This window comes from Cydia strobilella, chromosome 2, assembly GCF_947568885.1.
Source record: "Cydia strobilella chromosome 2, ilCydStro3.1, whole genome shotgun sequence".
NCBI classification, from domain to species: domain Eukaryota; kingdom Metazoa; phylum Arthropoda; class Insecta; order Lepidoptera; family Tortricidae; genus Cydia; species Cydia strobilella.
Genome location: NC_086042.1, coordinates 2,693,462 through 2,709,555, shown reverse-complemented (window position 1 = coordinate 2,709,555; position 16,094 = coordinate 2,693,462). Strand labels below are relative to the sequence as shown.

Below are 16,094 nucleotides of genomic sequence, written 5' to 3'. Positions count from 1 at the left end.
ACTGAACGAGCCGCCTCGCGAGGAAATTGCCGCGCGAAGCTGCCCGGTTTGTGGAGACGTGCCTCGCCTCTACCGAGGCACGTCTTCAGACCGAACAGCTTCGCGCGGCAACTTCCTCGCGAGGCGGCTCGTTCTGTATGGGGATTGAGAGAGACTGACAGCAGTTGAAATAAATATTTTCATTCAGCCATGTGTAATTGTGTAGTTAAAATATGCCGCCTAATCCTTTGACCGCTAGACAATGACTCGCATGGTTAGTGTAATATTCACATCCAATGTGAACACCGCCTTCCTTTTCGCCGCCAACCATCGATCCGTACAAACTGAAGAAGCTGAAGGACCCTGGGCCTTGGGAGGATATAGGTATTGGCATCTCATTCTAGCAGCAGTAGCTATGCGTGTGAGGGTGTAGATGATCTGCACTCGCGTTTTCTTATCTGAACATAAGTTTCAGATCATTTTGGACACTATGTAATTAATGTATGCCAATGAATTAATATTTAAACGCCAAGTTATGTTTTACAGACTTAATTTTATTTAAAAAATATTTACATATAGTAATCCCAATAAGAATTTGTTATGGCGCTTTTTATTTATTTAATCAAATCGTTTAAGAAGGTACAGGACAGGTGTCAACGACATGATTTAAAAGACTGAATAGGTATTAACTTTTTTATTGTTTATTTTACCTACGATTACATTTACAAAAATAAAAATTAATACAACTTATTTGTAGCTCTGGATTAGGGTACACCTAACCAATTTCATGGTCCAATGTGTATTTGCGTCTCACATTTTGGTTAATGAGAAAGTGAGACGAAATGACTTTGGACACAGAAATTGGAGGTAGCATACCATCGGCATCCTTAGTCATATACGTAAAGAAAATTACATGTATTCTTTTCTCTTCCATAAAGTTCAATCTTCTAATGAAGTGACAACCAAAACTCAGTAATAATCACAAATTTAACCATAGGGAACCATACTGGTAACAAAACAAGGTCGATTTTTGTGTGATTATTTTTAAGCAGTTAGTGTGTTTTCCCAGGTAGCAAAGTGACGTCATTTATAGGTCATAATGACGTAACGGACGTCATAATGACTTATAAAATAGTATAAATTATGGATGGTATAGAAAGGATCGCAATCTCTTATGGCAGAATTGTTGTAAAAGTGACCGCGTTAAGCTTTAAATAATAGTTCCTAATCTCTCCGGTACATGAACCATATAAGGCAACAAATAACCCGACCAAATTACGTAGGTTGTTTTTGGTAGTATTTCGGTGTATGGTGGCGCCGCCTAATTACTGTTTTTTGATGGACACTTCATACATAGAGATTTGGCTCCTTTATACAGTCTCCATGGTATAAATGCTACCTGGGTTGGTTGCCACCTGACGATATCGGAGCTTCATGGTCTGAGTGTGCCTTATGTACTATGTTTTTTTTTCTCTGAGCGTTTTCAAAAAAAAAAATTACATTTCATTCGTGTCTTCAAAATATGTCAATTTTCTTGGGCTCATTTTATTCATAATCATTTGTACATTCACGCCTCGTATATGAAAAAATGTGTCCCAAGATTTCCTTACCAGATCGTCACATTTTTGTATAAATAATTTATTTATTTGTATGAACGTGACACTGGAAAAATATTTTTTCATACACAATTTTGGGATATTTTTTTTTATGTAGGTATAAGGCGTGAATGTACAAATGATTCTGAGTAAAATGAGCCCAAGAAGTTAATATTTTGAAGATATGAATGAAATGTACATTTTTAGGGTTCCGTACCCAAAGAGTAAAAACGGGACCCTATTACCAAGACTCCGCTGTCCGTCTGTCTGTCTGTCACCAGGCTGTATCTCATGAACCACAGTTGAAATTTTCACAGATGATGTATTTCTGTTGCCGCTATAACAACAAATACTAAAAAATACGGAACCCTCGGTGTGAGAGTCCGAGTCGCACTTGGCCGTTTTTTTTGGAAAACGCTCATTTGTTTTTAAGGCGGTTCCCTGAGCCAGAAGGCGAAAAATCTCCTTATATGTTCATGTTTTTCTAAGAGGCGTTGATATTCGTAGACGTGAAAAAAATATATGTAGTTCTTGACTATATTATCTTTAACAACATAGCTTCCGATACACGAATTATGACACTTCGCTCGATACAATTAATTCCCAAAGTAACCTCTACCTCGGACTTTTAATCCTACTTTACTCGGTTATTTATTATGTGATACTATAAACAAAAAAAGAAGAAAAACAATCTTAACATAAATAGTAATTTCATAGCTTTAGAATTTCGATATTGTAAGGTAACGTTTTTAAAATAAATAAAAACCGACAAAATTCGATCAAAATTGACACTTGGCGCGTATGTTCTTTCCCGTTCTTTCTTGCGAAATGTGACAAAGACAGTGGCAAACCGATGGTACGGCCTTAAAGGATAGCGATAGGTTTGTAGCGTCATCTTTTTGCGTTTTTCCTCAATCATAGTGATTTTAGAGTTATAAATGAAGTACATTCAGTCGTTATTCATGCTGATCTCGAAGCTCATGCTCATGTCGGAGTGGTCTGTGCCGCCGCCGCCCGGCGTGGCAGGCGCACTCGCCCCGCCCGGCGCCGGCGGCGGGGCGAGAGTGGCAGGCAGGGAGATCTTCACGGGACCGAACGGGAAGGCTGGGATTTCTTCCTCTGGAACAAATATTCAGACATTCAAACAACGCACAGTAGTATTTAGTGCAACAGGTACATATAAAAAACCAGCCAAGTGCGAGTCGGACTCGTCAACCGAGGGTTTCGTACTTTTTAGTATTTGTTGGTATAGCGGCAACAGAAATACATCATCTGATCACGGTTCATGAGATACAGCCTGGTGGCAGACAGAGAGACGGACAGCGGAGTCTTAGTAATAGGGTCCCGTTTTTTTGGGAACAGAACCCTAATAAGGTTTCTTAAAACTCAAGGGCCGATGTTACAGAATAAAACGAAGTTGAGTTTTGTAAAGACAGGCTTGAGAATTTTAAGACCTAATTGTGTACTGTTGCAGACAATATTTTTTCTAAGACAGCAAAACTATTTAATTAAATCAAAATAAATATTGTCTTGTAGATCCTTGCCTAGTAGTATAGTAATCACTTTAAACTATTATTTTTGTTGACTCATAGAAAAAGTATTGAATACAATAGTGATATTATCAAGCTTTTCAATCTCGTACCCAATAAGGCCACTCGGCAAGCTTCGTGGTCTTAACACGGTACTCGACTGAAAAGCTCTTCATTATATCACGATTGTATAAAATTACAGGGTTCACGTTGTTACCCAGACTTTGTAATATTTATAATACCATGGTTGCAAATTAATAAATACGAAATATAAAATACTAATTCGAAATTGCATCTCTTCTTCGACCTGAGAAGGCCAAACAGACCGAACCACGGGGCGGCTGGAACAGATGGAAGGCCTCTTTTGTGTCAACCAGAAGGGATTCAGTGCTTATAATATTGGTGATATCAGACTTCTAATAGAACAGTAACCTGTCAGCGCGGCGTCCAGCCTGTCCACGATGGCGTCGAGCAGCGCCAGCGACACCACGTCGTCGGGGTCGCGGGCGAGCGCGGCGTGCAGCGCCTCGGCCGCGTCCCGCTCGCGGCCCAGCAAGGCGAGACACAGACCGCGCGCGGCGTGCGCGGCGGCGCGCGCGGGCCGCAGCGCGAGCGCGCGCGAGTGCCACTCCAGCGCCTCCGACAGCTGCCCCAGCTTGCGGCACGAGTGCCCGAGCGCGTCCAGCGTCGCCGCCCAGCGCGGGTGCAAGCTCTCGCCCTGACACACACCACATGACTCAATTACTCGTTTTATACTACAACGAGATACACCGTCAACCGGGGTGAATAGGGACAAAACTTAAAATGTGATTTATTCGAAAATTCCTTAAACACAAATTGTATCATACAAAATCTATTAATATTTCCAAAGAGGATATAATAAGATAGAGCGGTACTGTCATAGTAAATTTTGTAGCCGCTGTAAATTCACTGCCATCTATCGACATACTTTAAAACTAAAAATGAAGATTTATAAAAATACGTTAAAATGTATTGAAATATGGATAAATGATTTTTTTATTTGCATTAATTATTTTTATATGATTTTGACCCATGTTCTTTCACTAATATGCGTTAAAATTATAAATAACAAACGAAACCGTCAACGCCCTCTATACGAGTAGGCCCAAACTAGTGGCGCCATCTGATCGAGAATAAAATTTTCGTAATTTTCGAGGCACGTTTTTTCCTTAGCCTGTATCCATCTAGAGTTATATCTATCTTTGATATTTCCAATCGAATGATAAAAATATTGTGGGTATTATTTAAGAAATTGTCAGGTAAACCACATTTAAAATTTTGTCCCTATTTACCCCAGTTGACGGTACTAAAATGAAGTTAATTCAGTGCCAGTTGCACCATCCGCACATAGCACACTGGTCAACGTCACCCGGCGCGATGCGGCGGTTTACTATAAAACTTTAAAATTTAGCGAACGATGACAAACAGTATGATGCAACCGACCCTAAGTGTACAATTCGACTCAAGTGACCCTCATCCTGGGATCAGGAATATGTTATGCTCTTTAACCTTTTGAACGCCAATGACTGATATATATACACCATAGGTGCAACGCCAAAGACCGATTAATCGGTCATAGCCCACAGAGCAACATAGACCTACGTGCATATGCATAAAGTTCAATTTCAGTTTTGACACTTCAGAAACGTGGCGTCTGGACGACTGCTTTTTGTATTTGAAATGGCATCGAAAAGGTTAAAAAGCCGCTAGATAATCCGGAACATTCGAGATACTAGACGATTGCGGTCCGACGTCCGATGAGGCCGACCATTCGTAGGTACTTACTCTTAGCTCTCCGAGACGTGTCACGTGAGTGACTGAAAATACGGAAGTTAAACTAAGCACTTGACATTTACGTTATTTTAAATAAACGAACCTAAACTTATCACAGCTCTTCAGTCCCGCACCTTCCGCCTCGTGACGAATGGGCTATAATGTCCCACAACTCTGTCCCAGGCTTACCTCGGGCGTGGCTATCTCGAGCGGCTAAGGAGCTGTGGCTGACGACAGCTCTTTAGCCGTTCGAGATTGTCCCGCGGCAAAAGCAGCGGCAACAGCCTCGTGAGCTACATAACTCATGAGGTTCTTCACACGAGCTATAATGTCCCATCCCAGCCTTACCTCGGGGGCAGCTTGTAACGCCGCCAGCCACAGCTCTTTAGCGGCTCGATGTTGTCCCGCGGCGAAGGCAGCAGCCCCCGCCTCGTGAGCCACATGAGGCTCCTTGACTACGCGGGCTATGGTGTCCCAGCCCTCTTCCTCACCCGTCTGAACAAATATAAGTACAAGATATTGTAAAACACGTATTTTTAACTCGTCAACTAAGATTTTAAGGAATTATTTTATACTAGCTTTTGCCCGCGACTTCGTCTGCGCGGATTTAGTAACAGCAGCTAAAGTAAGTATAGCGCCTGGAAAAATTCTCATGGCAATCATTCAATTTGAGCATATTATGCACACAAATTAGCAGGCACTTCATTAATTATATCAACTCCACCCGGCTTTTCACTTTCTTAAGGGATGATTTTCGGGATAAAAACTATCCTTTGTCCTTCTCCGGAACTCAAACTATCTTTATGCCAAATTTCATCTAAATCGGATCAGCGGTTTAAACGTGAAGAGGTAACACACAGACAGACAGACAAGAGGCAGGAGAGTGCTATTGACATTTAGTTCGCCTTTTTTGTGTTATTTATCATTTTTTTAGTAATCTTGTTTATAACATGCATAAATAAAGACAGAGAATCACAATGTGAAAGCGCTCTAAGCCTCTCCGGGACACTGCTAGCAGAACTATGACAACTTTTCAGACTGGATACTTGGCCATGGTTCCTTGTTTCCTAAATAGCATCTATTTTATAATATCCCTTTGTGAGATGTGCATTTTAGACGTATTCAAAGCTTAAATATACGTGATTAAGTCCCGTTATAGTAAATATTAATGTGTGATAATCTGGTGATAACAGTAAAATTTTAAACTCAATAAAAGGTCCATATATGGTTACTATTTGGGTAGCGTGCAAAGGCAGGTGCCCCGAATGGGACACCACCATAATGATGCCGACAAAGGCAGCTGCTACAGCTCCTCGTCATGGACCATCAGAATGAAGAGTGCAAAGCCAGGAAATCCTCGATCCCGACCTTGGACAACTAGTAAATTACTTATGGCGGTGTCCCATTCGGGGACCTGCCTTTGCACGTTACACATTTGGTGGCCCATGAGGGGATCTAGGATTCCCGGCTTTGCAGGCTTCAATATTGTTATTAATATGCTCTACCTCTGTACAAGAGTGCAGCGTAGCAGCGCGTAGTAGAAACCGCTCGCACATAGTAAAGTTGTTCAACAGGGCACACTCCACGCCCACGTACAGCGGCGGTAAGTGGCTGCCTGCCATTAGTTGACTAGCCTGAAACATAATATTAACCATATCAAAGAAAATATAAGATAGAGGGTTACTGTTATAGTAAATTTTGTAGTCACAGTAAATTTCCTGCCATCTATCGACACACGATTAAAACTAAAAATGAAAAAAAGAAGAGAAGATACCTTGAAGTAAGCCGCCATGGCCTGGTCGTGCTCGTTGTCAGCGGCGAAGCTGTGTCCCTGCGCGAGCCAGGCACAGCCCGCGCCGGGCTCCAAACTCTTCGCTTTGCTTAGGTATCGCCGCGCTAACTCGTTCTTGCCTGTAAAACAAAATAAATGTTCCTTAGCAGAAATATAGCAGCCATTATCAATATCTATATATTATGTTATTTATAAAATTGTAATTTATTTTAGTAGCTTGTAAGATATTTCCGACATGATTGTAAAATTGTTATGGAATAAATTATCTTATCTTATCTTATCTACAGAGGAAAAGATTAACATATGTTAAATGTACCTACCAAGTAATAATAGCATCTAGAACCAACCATATAGAACCAAGAAGTCGTGGAGTTCGGATACGCATGAACCAACGTATGAGCGAACGCAGAGTACGCACTTTTTTTAATATACTACGTTGGTCGCAAACAAGCATACGGCCCGCCTGATGTTAAGCAGTATCCGTAGCCTATGTACGCCTGCAACTCCAGAGGTGTTGAACGCGAGTTGCCGACCCTAACACTCCGCACCCTCGTGAGCTCTGGCAACCTTACTCACCGGCAGGAACACAACACTATGAGTAGGGTCTAGTGTTATTTGGCTGCGGTTTTCTGTAAGGTGGAGGTACTTTCCCAGTTGGGCTCTGCTTTAGATCTGGAATGACATCCGCTGTGCTGTGTCCTACCACACAAAGCGAAATGACATTCACAGTGCCTATACCTCTCTTTTGGACGTAGTTTAAAGACATACCGGGCACTTTTCTTAAGTTCCACTAAGCATGCAGCCCTAACAGGAGCAACACACCAAGGGTCGACTCCGTGGAGGGACTTTTGAGTTAGTTCAATACTCTACATTTTAGGTTATCAAACGTAGGTCATTAGACTACGTTTTAAAGGGTTCAACATACCTATTAAATAATAGTAGCATCCCACAGCAAACCATGACGTCCAAGAATTCGGATACGCGTCCACAAGTGTATGAGCGAACGCAAACAGTTCCGCACTCTTCTTAAGCTCCACTAAGCACGCAGCCCTAACTGGGGCGGCACACCACGGGTCCACTCCGTCGAGGGCCTTGAGGGCCCCGGCCCAGTCGCAGCGGGCGGCGCGGCGGCGCGCGAGCGACGCGGCCGCCTCGCCCGTGCGCGCGCGGACCACTTCTGTCGACGACGATACCTGGTGGTGGAAGGATTATTTACTTTTTGAATGAGGGCTAACGCGTATGAATTCGCCGCTAGGGGCGCTAGTGTAGATGGTGGTCTTTTCCATAGTTCGAAATGTCAAATGTCACTTGTCACTTTAATGACTGACAGCTGTTCTTTAGTCTTTTGGACCACCATCAACAGAGGCGCCAACTGGTGAGCAAAAAAACGATAGCCCTCATTCGCGATACGACTATTACCTATTGTAGGTACAGTAGAATCCGCCTATAACGACATCGAAGGGAATAGGGGTTATTACTGCAATGTTCTACCACCAGAGTGCAGCACTAGCCTTTTTAGTAAGCCATAGAGTAACTTATACATACTGTACCTTTAACACGTTTTTGACAAGTTTTCAGAGATAATAAAATATGACATTGATGCATCAAGGCGGCTTGTTTACAAATGACCTACCGGGAAACGCGTATTTTTACTTTATCGCTCGAATGCGCAAGAGTGACAGAGATGTTAGATAACGAAATATCGATTTTCTTGTTTCGCGATAGACCCTCAGATTGTGGTAGTGGCGCCACCTACGCAGAGTTTCGCGTAATATTGACAAACACGTCATACTTAGCGGATGTCATATAAAGCACAGTGGATTAACTTTTTATTTTTGTTAATTTTTCCAAATTAATCCCAAATTCCTTTGTGAAAGACGAGTTTTATTAACCTTGTACCAATTATCAACTTGTCGCTGAGAATTAACACTAAAACAACTTACACGTCACGCACGCACCAATCGTCCTCGCAGGGAATGACGTGGGGACGACCACGAAAACCAGCGAATTTGTCAGTATAACAGTATACAGTAAGTGTCAGTGAAAATAGGATTTTTAGGTCATAGTAAGCGATTTGTCACTAAAAGCGAAGTCATCTTATCCGACTTCGTCGCAAAGATTTTTATATGAAAACCAAACTTCGTACAGTAATTACGTCATAGTAAGCAGTTGGTCAGTATAAGCGGAGTCATAATAAACGGATTCCATTGTATATTAATATTACACTGTATATTATTATTATATTAGAAAGGCCAGGTCAAGAGCACCCTAAACCGGCGAGCGTGTATGAGGAATGTTATGAAAGTGAAGGAAGCGAAAGAGATATGCCAGGATCGTAGCAAGTGGAAATCCGTGGTCTCTGCCTACCCCTCCGGGAAATAGGCGTGATTATATATATGTATGTATGTATTAATATTACATACCGGATCGTTAGTATCCTGCGGGGGCGTAGAATGCCGGTACACCCGATCCCGATACGCCGCCCGCAGCAGCGCACCCTCCGCGGCACCTAACTGGCTACTAATGGGTAGAGAGTCCAGCAACTCTATTTCTGTAAACAAAATACAACTTCACTTCATTTCATTCCCTACAATCGGTCTTTGAAAAACGCATTCAATTATTTACCTTATTCTTAAGCAGTGGCCGTTGTTATGCGTAACTTGGTATAGTCTGCATTTTCTCAAATGACTTTTTCGCCTAAGACGGTAATCTGTTAAAAAATCGGCCAAGTGCGACCCATTCCCGCGACCTTCACTAGGTCGACGCCGGGATGAAAACAAAAAACCGGCCAAGTGCGAGTCGGACTCGCGCACGAAGGGTTCCGTACCATTACGGAAAAAAACAGCAAAAAAATCACGTTTATTGTATGGGAGCCCCATTTAAATATTTATATTATTCTGTTTTTAGTATTTGTTGTTATAGCGGCAACAAAAATACATCATCTGTGAAAATTTCAACTGTCTAGCTATCACGGTTCATGAGATATAGCCTGGTGATAGACAGTCGGACGGACAGACGGACAAACGGACAGCGGAGTCTTAGTAATAGGGTCCCGTTTTTACCCTTTGGGTACGGAACCCTAAAAAAAAACCATTGTTCCTTTTATGCCAGCGGTCGGCCATTGTGTGCCATTGAGTCTGAGCGCGTGTTACGGCACGTGCCATTGTCAGAGACAATGGTACACAATGGGCGACCGCTCACAGAAAAGGAACAATGGCTTTTGTAGTCATTTGAGAAGATGCAGACTATAAAGCAGAATAACCTGTGTTTCTATATTATTTAGGTTAGATTCGGAACATTTTTGATATTTGAAAGGCAATCTCGTAATATAGATCTGTGGTGTCACCCTGCTTGTGTGTGAGCGGTGTCTGCCGGTGCAACAGCGCGAGCGCCTCGACGCACGCGCAGTCAGCTCGGAGTGCGCTGCAGAGCGCCGCTGAAGCCGCGTCTCGACGCTCGAGCGAGGAGAGTGCTCGTGCTTGCGATACTAGCACGCCCGCTAGCGCACGCTATGGAAGAAAATAGCACCTAATATTATTCAAGCTCTGTTGGTCTATCTATACACATTCATCAACTCATCGTGGCCTTCATTAAAAGCTACTGTGGCCGTGGCCTAGAAAGTATGAAAGAGTTCAGTTCAAATATCTTTTGTACAGTGTGGAAAAAATTAATGGGCCCTGGAGGGAAAGTACCTCAAAACCTTAAGTTAGCTCATTTTGCTTAAAGGAAACATTCTTTTATTTTTGAAAATAAACAAAAGTGCATTCAAGCATTTTACATTTTTTTTATTTAAATTTTGCTTGTCTAAAAATATTCTTGAATACTAAATATTCGATTTTATGGATATTTTGTACGACAGAGGAGTGTAAGGCTTAATGTTTCTTGGAGAAATGTTATCATTAACATTTACTGTGTCGAATAGTAGAATAAAATAGCGTGTTTATTTATTTTTTTAATTTTTAGTCAAACAAACAAGCGAATTTAAAAAAATCTTTGAATACAGTTTTGTTTCTTTTTAAAAATAAAAGATTGTTTCCTTTGAGCAAAATGAGCTAACTTAAGGTTTTAAGGCACTTTCCCTCCAGGGCCCATTCATTCTTTCCACACTGTGTATAGGTAACATAAATATTATGAGACAAGTTGACACAAATCACCGTAGTTACATGATAAGCTCTATAAGGCTAAACTGTAGTTACACTAAGTTATAGATAAAAATATATAAATAAGACTTAAATGAAACTTAGATAATAAATAAATAATTGTGCGTCTTGAAAGAGTTGAAAGAAGCCTGAGAAGTTGTAAAACAACTTAAAATGAGCTTACATTGTGTGTCTGGTCACTCCGGGGCTCCAAAAGTGCGGGATCACTCTCTTCGAAGAGCGCCAGCGCCGTGGTAGCCTCTTGCGCCACTAGATGAGCGCGCATTGCTACGCCCAGGCATAGTAAGTGTTGTCTACCATAGAAAAAAATACATTTTTATTTATTTATTTGGAGATCCAACAGCTGTGACATTAACATAAAAATTATAGTAGATACAGGAAGTCAATTATAGGAACTCACAGGTAGTGACAGATACTAAACTAATTAGTACTATACTAAGGTTGCGCACTATCGCAGCCACATATGTGAACAGAGTGTATACAAATGATAACTAATAAGGGAGTAACTAAAATACAAATTAACTTAGCAACATAATGAAGACTAAAAGGCAAGAAAAAAAAAGAGAGAATAATACATAAGTAAGTAATAGGCATTCAAGAAGGCGACAACATGCTCACTCAAAAAACTCAAAATTTCTCTGCACTAAATTACTAGTAAAAATTGTGGTGAAAGCATTATCTTCTTTAGCCTCGGAAGGGTCTAGCTAAAGATGCTTAATACTTAAAAACTTATGAGAAAAAAATAACTTCTCTCTTATTGCAAAAAACTTTCATAAGATAAATAAAAATGAATCCTCATAAATCCTTTGAATGTTGAGCATCTGAGACATGGCTTATTACAAATTGTATCTTTGAAACAAATACAGTTGAATTTTTATTTATAACTAGACAGAAGTATAGTATGAACTGTTGTTACTAAAAGAATGTGCACAAGCAAACCCAACGTTTGTTTGTGTACATTGTTAGGAATTGGTAATAAGGCCAATGATATAATACCTAAATATAGAACAATAAAATTGTGCAAAAACTTTTAAACATAAAGTATAAGGATATATTTAAATTTGGAAACATATTCAAGGGTGGCAGATACTTTAGATGCATTGTTTCATACTTTACTATTGACGCTGACTATACATTACCTATAGAGTATATAATAGATCTATAATCACTTGTTTATTGAACCATTACTTACTTGTGCAAGCCTCTAGATGTGACAGCATAAGAGGCCCTATGGTACTCTCCCCAGGCCAACATTGCACTGGCAAGCAGCCACACATCATCACGACTGGCTGTGCCTGACCTACTGCCAGCAGCTGCCGCTGCATCCGCCCAGAACAGCTCACTAGTCCTCATACCCTTAAATATGACTCACTTGTGCAAGCCTCTAGATGTGACAGCATAAGAGGCCCTATGGTACTCTCCCCGGGCTAACATGGAACTGGCAAGCAACCACACATCATCTCCACATGCTGTGCCTGACCCGCTGCCAGCGGCCGCTGCTGCATCCGCCCAGAACAGCGCACTAGTCCTTAGACCCTTAAATACGACTTACTTGTGCAAGCCTCTAGATGTGACAGCATAAGAGGCCCTATGGTACTCTCCCCGGGCTAACATGGCACTGGCAAGCAACCACACATCATCTCCACTTGCTGTGCCTGACCCACTGCCAGCGGCCGCTGCTGCATCCGCCCAGAACAGCGCACTAGTCCTTAGACCCTTAAATACGACTTACTTGTGCAAGCCTCTAGATGTGACAGCATAAGAGGCCCTATGGTACTCTCCCCGGGCTAACATGGCACTGGCAAGCAACCACACATCATCTCCACTTGCTGTGCCTGACCCACTGCCAGCGGCCGCTGCTGCATCCGCCCAGAACAGCGCACTAGTCCATAGACCCTTAAAATTGGTTATGTTGGTTATAGTGGTTTCATTTTCCAAAATTGCAAGCAGCAATCAACTTGCTAAACATGTCATTACAGACAAACCTTTAACATAATGTGCAAAACGAGTTGAACAGTAAATAATTTAAACCTAGTAAAATAACTTATTCTTGTCATGTTGCGACGACGAAAATAAATGCAAATATTTATGTTATTTCTAATTATGTTCTCATGTCAGTGAGTGATGTGAGTGTGTCATGTGAGTATCTCTATAAGAATAAATGTATTTAAACCTTAATTGATTTATAAAAATCGTGAGGAAACATGCAGTAAAAACATGATAGCCCATGGTCTAATTCATTTAAAACTATTTGAAGTGGAAAATATCCAGGTTTCCAAATAATATTGGTATGTTGTTGTTATGAACACTCTAATGGTAGGTTTTGATATTCACGAGCCAAACATTTTGTTGCTGCAAGAATAAAGTAGAAAAAGAGAAGAGTAGAACAAACTTTCAATTGACAAGTAATTGTTATTGTTAACATAACCTCCAAATGTTACTATAAGCTTTAGTTAAATATTACGTGTGTAATGTAAATAATTGTATATTTACCAGTTCAGAGTATTGTTTGACTAGTGAACGCATAAAATCCACGTTCAGGCCATCGGTGCCGCCTCGAGAAGTAGATTCCGCTTTTGACATTTCATAAGACAAATTAATGTTCAACAATAACTTAAAGTAACAATTATTTAACTTTGACTAGTAGAGATTCCTACTTTCTTCAACTTGTAGGAAACATAGAGACAGATTAAGTATATTTAGGCTTAAATTGTGAGAAAAACGCAATGTTTTCGTGTTGTCCCGCCGACATCTTTCAAATTTTTGTGAATTGTTGACAGTTGACATTTTGTTTTTTTTTTCTCCAGATACACATACAGACATAGGATATTGCGCACATACAGCCAACAATAGGGACTAGAAACTCTGCGCAGGGGGCGCCACTACCACAATATGAGAGTCTATCACGAAACAAGAAAATCGAAGTTTCGTTATCTAACATCTCTGTCACTCTTGCACATTCGAGCGACAAAGAGGCAGATAGCTAAATTTCGGATTCGCGTTTCCCGGGAGGTCCTCTACTCCTCTGTAAACAAACCGCCTTGATCTCATTGATCATAGACATAATATATACAAGTAGTTATAGACGCGCCACCGAGCGACCGGGGGTAAGAGAAAAAATATTCATAGGAGAGCATAGGATTTTTTCTCTTTGACTCTTATTTTCGGTATTTCGCCATCGCCTCCTACTTATGATGCCACCTGGTGGTGATAAGGACAAAGCATGGCACTATTCTCTCTTTCCTATTATAGGAATCGCAATAAGACTATCTTTCTGTATTAAAGAGTGTCAGGCAAGTGTCAGGCCCTTGACTTACTATACTCTTTGCCCTACACTGTGCTACTTTGCAATAAAGAAGTAAAAAGGTAAATATCAGATTGACGTATTTAACGTATTTTGTAATGTAAAGGCGGGAATTAAGCAGAAATCCACAAGAAATATTCCATGACCCGATGCGGAGGATTCGCGTGGTATTAGCACATTTTTGCTAATTATTTGGTGTTTCCGGGTCTGGTGATAATAACCGAGGTATTTTAAATTGCGTACTTTGGTAGCCGGCGTGACGTCGTCCGCAGAGGACCGTTTGTCGCTATTTTTTAGGTTTTTGTAGGATGTAGGCCTCCAACAAGATGGAGCGACGACCTGGTGAAGGTCGAGGGAATTCGGTGGATGCGAGCGGCACAGTATCGGTCGGAGTGGCGAGACTTGGGGGAGGCCTATGTCCAGCAGTGGACGTCTATCGGCTGACATGATGATGGGCCGCATAGTCACGGCCACACTTGTGTTCCCATTAAACTTGCAGGAGTCACAGGTAGCATTCACAAAGGCTCGTATATTTAGTATGAAATCTCAAATGATTTTTTCGCCCAAACCCTACGCCGTTAAACAAAAGGCATTGTTTCTTTTGTACACCGCGGTGGCTACCTCATTTCTCGTTAGTGAAAAGGATCATGCCCGTTTTAAAGGCAATTTTAGCGTGCTACACATAGGGCTATAATTTAAGTAACAGCTTTTTGCTACCTCCGAATATTCTTACCTGTCGTCCTACATTACCCAAACGTGTCAACTTCGAATGCTGTTGTCTGAATTTGAACCATAAAAGTAGAACCCTAAAATTGCCTTTTAAACGGGCGTGAACCTTTTTACTGATGAGAAATGAGGTAGCCACCGCGGCGCACAAAAGAAACAATGCCTTTGTTTAACAGCTTAAGGTTTGGGCGAAAAAATCATTTGAGATAATTCGTACTATACCGCCGCGCTGTTGTCAGCATGAATCAGGTAGCAAAATGACGTCAAATGACGTCATTTTGCTACCTGGACCAGGTCCGAATATGCCGCTACGAGCAGCTCATCTAGCAGTTCCCTGCCAGTCTTTTGACTGCCTGAAAAAAGGCATCAATACGAGCAGGACCTATAAGTATGTGCAGAAAGGCTTTTTCTCAAACATACGCGGAAATAATTATCTTTAGTTTCGTAATAATATTCTGCCAAATATCATCAGGCTCAAAGCAACTAAGAATACTAAAATGCTTTAATAAAACACTCCTCCAACGGATTTTCATACATAATTATCAGTCTGGGCGGCACAGCAGCCCCTTGCCGTACGTCGCGTGCGCCGACGGCGCGGAGTAAGGTGGGCTCGTGGCTTGTCTCCCTCGGGTGTCAATATAAGCACCCCTTGTAAAAGTAAAACAAATAACTACATATATAATTAATTTATTTTATTTAAGAAACAAACAGTCGTTTACAAACAAGTTTACAAATATTTCTTAAATTAAGACCTGGAGTTTCATTATTGTATATAAATTGCAGTCTATAAAACAACAAAAACATAAAGTAGGTAGGTACTAGGTAGTAATAGTTTGAAGGTAGGTATAGGTAAAACTCACGAGAGCCGGCGGAAGATTTGTACTGAAACTGTAAATTATATCTAAAAGAAAATCCTCGCCGATTCTCGTGAATCGACCCATGAGTAGGTACAGGTAATAAAGTTAATAAGTAATGTAGTATAAAGTTAATAAATAATTAATTAAATATTTTACCGTATAACACGATTAATCACGACAAATGACTTGGTTCAATGCTCTTTTATCGACGCCTTATCGCGGCAATTAGTTATTCTGTGTCGCGGCAATACCAATATTTAAACCGGCCAATTATATTTATTTTAAACACGCCACACCCACACCCGTGCACTTATATACTTACTTGCGTACCCATTATTATTCACAAAGGCGGGACTTG

General features: G+C 41.0%; 1 protein-coding gene across 1 annotated transcript; it reads right to left on the bottom strand.

Annotated features, from left to right (window-relative positions):
• Positions 1 to 1,537: 1,537 nt before the first annotated feature.
• Positions 1,538 to 13,590, bottom strand: LOC134755389 (cell division cycle protein 16 homolog). The gene is made up of 11 exons (XM_063691944.1): positions 13,343 to 13,590; positions 12,582 to 12,745; positions 11,013 to 11,142; positions 10,036 to 10,198; positions 9,113 to 9,240; positions 7,615 to 7,882; positions 6,672 to 6,808; positions 6,403 to 6,531; positions 5,246 to 5,392; positions 3,536 to 3,821; positions 1,538 to 2,693 (listed from the first exon to the last, which is right to left on the bottom strand). Exons 1-11 carry the CDS (start codon positions 13,430 to 13,432, stop codon positions 2,524 to 2,526), a joined length of 1,812 nt encoding a protein of 603 aa, XP_063548014.1. The 5' UTR covers positions 13,433 to 13,590; the 3' UTR covers positions 1,538 to 2,523.
• Between the last annotated feature and the right edge of the window lie 2,504 nt (positions 13,591 to 16,094).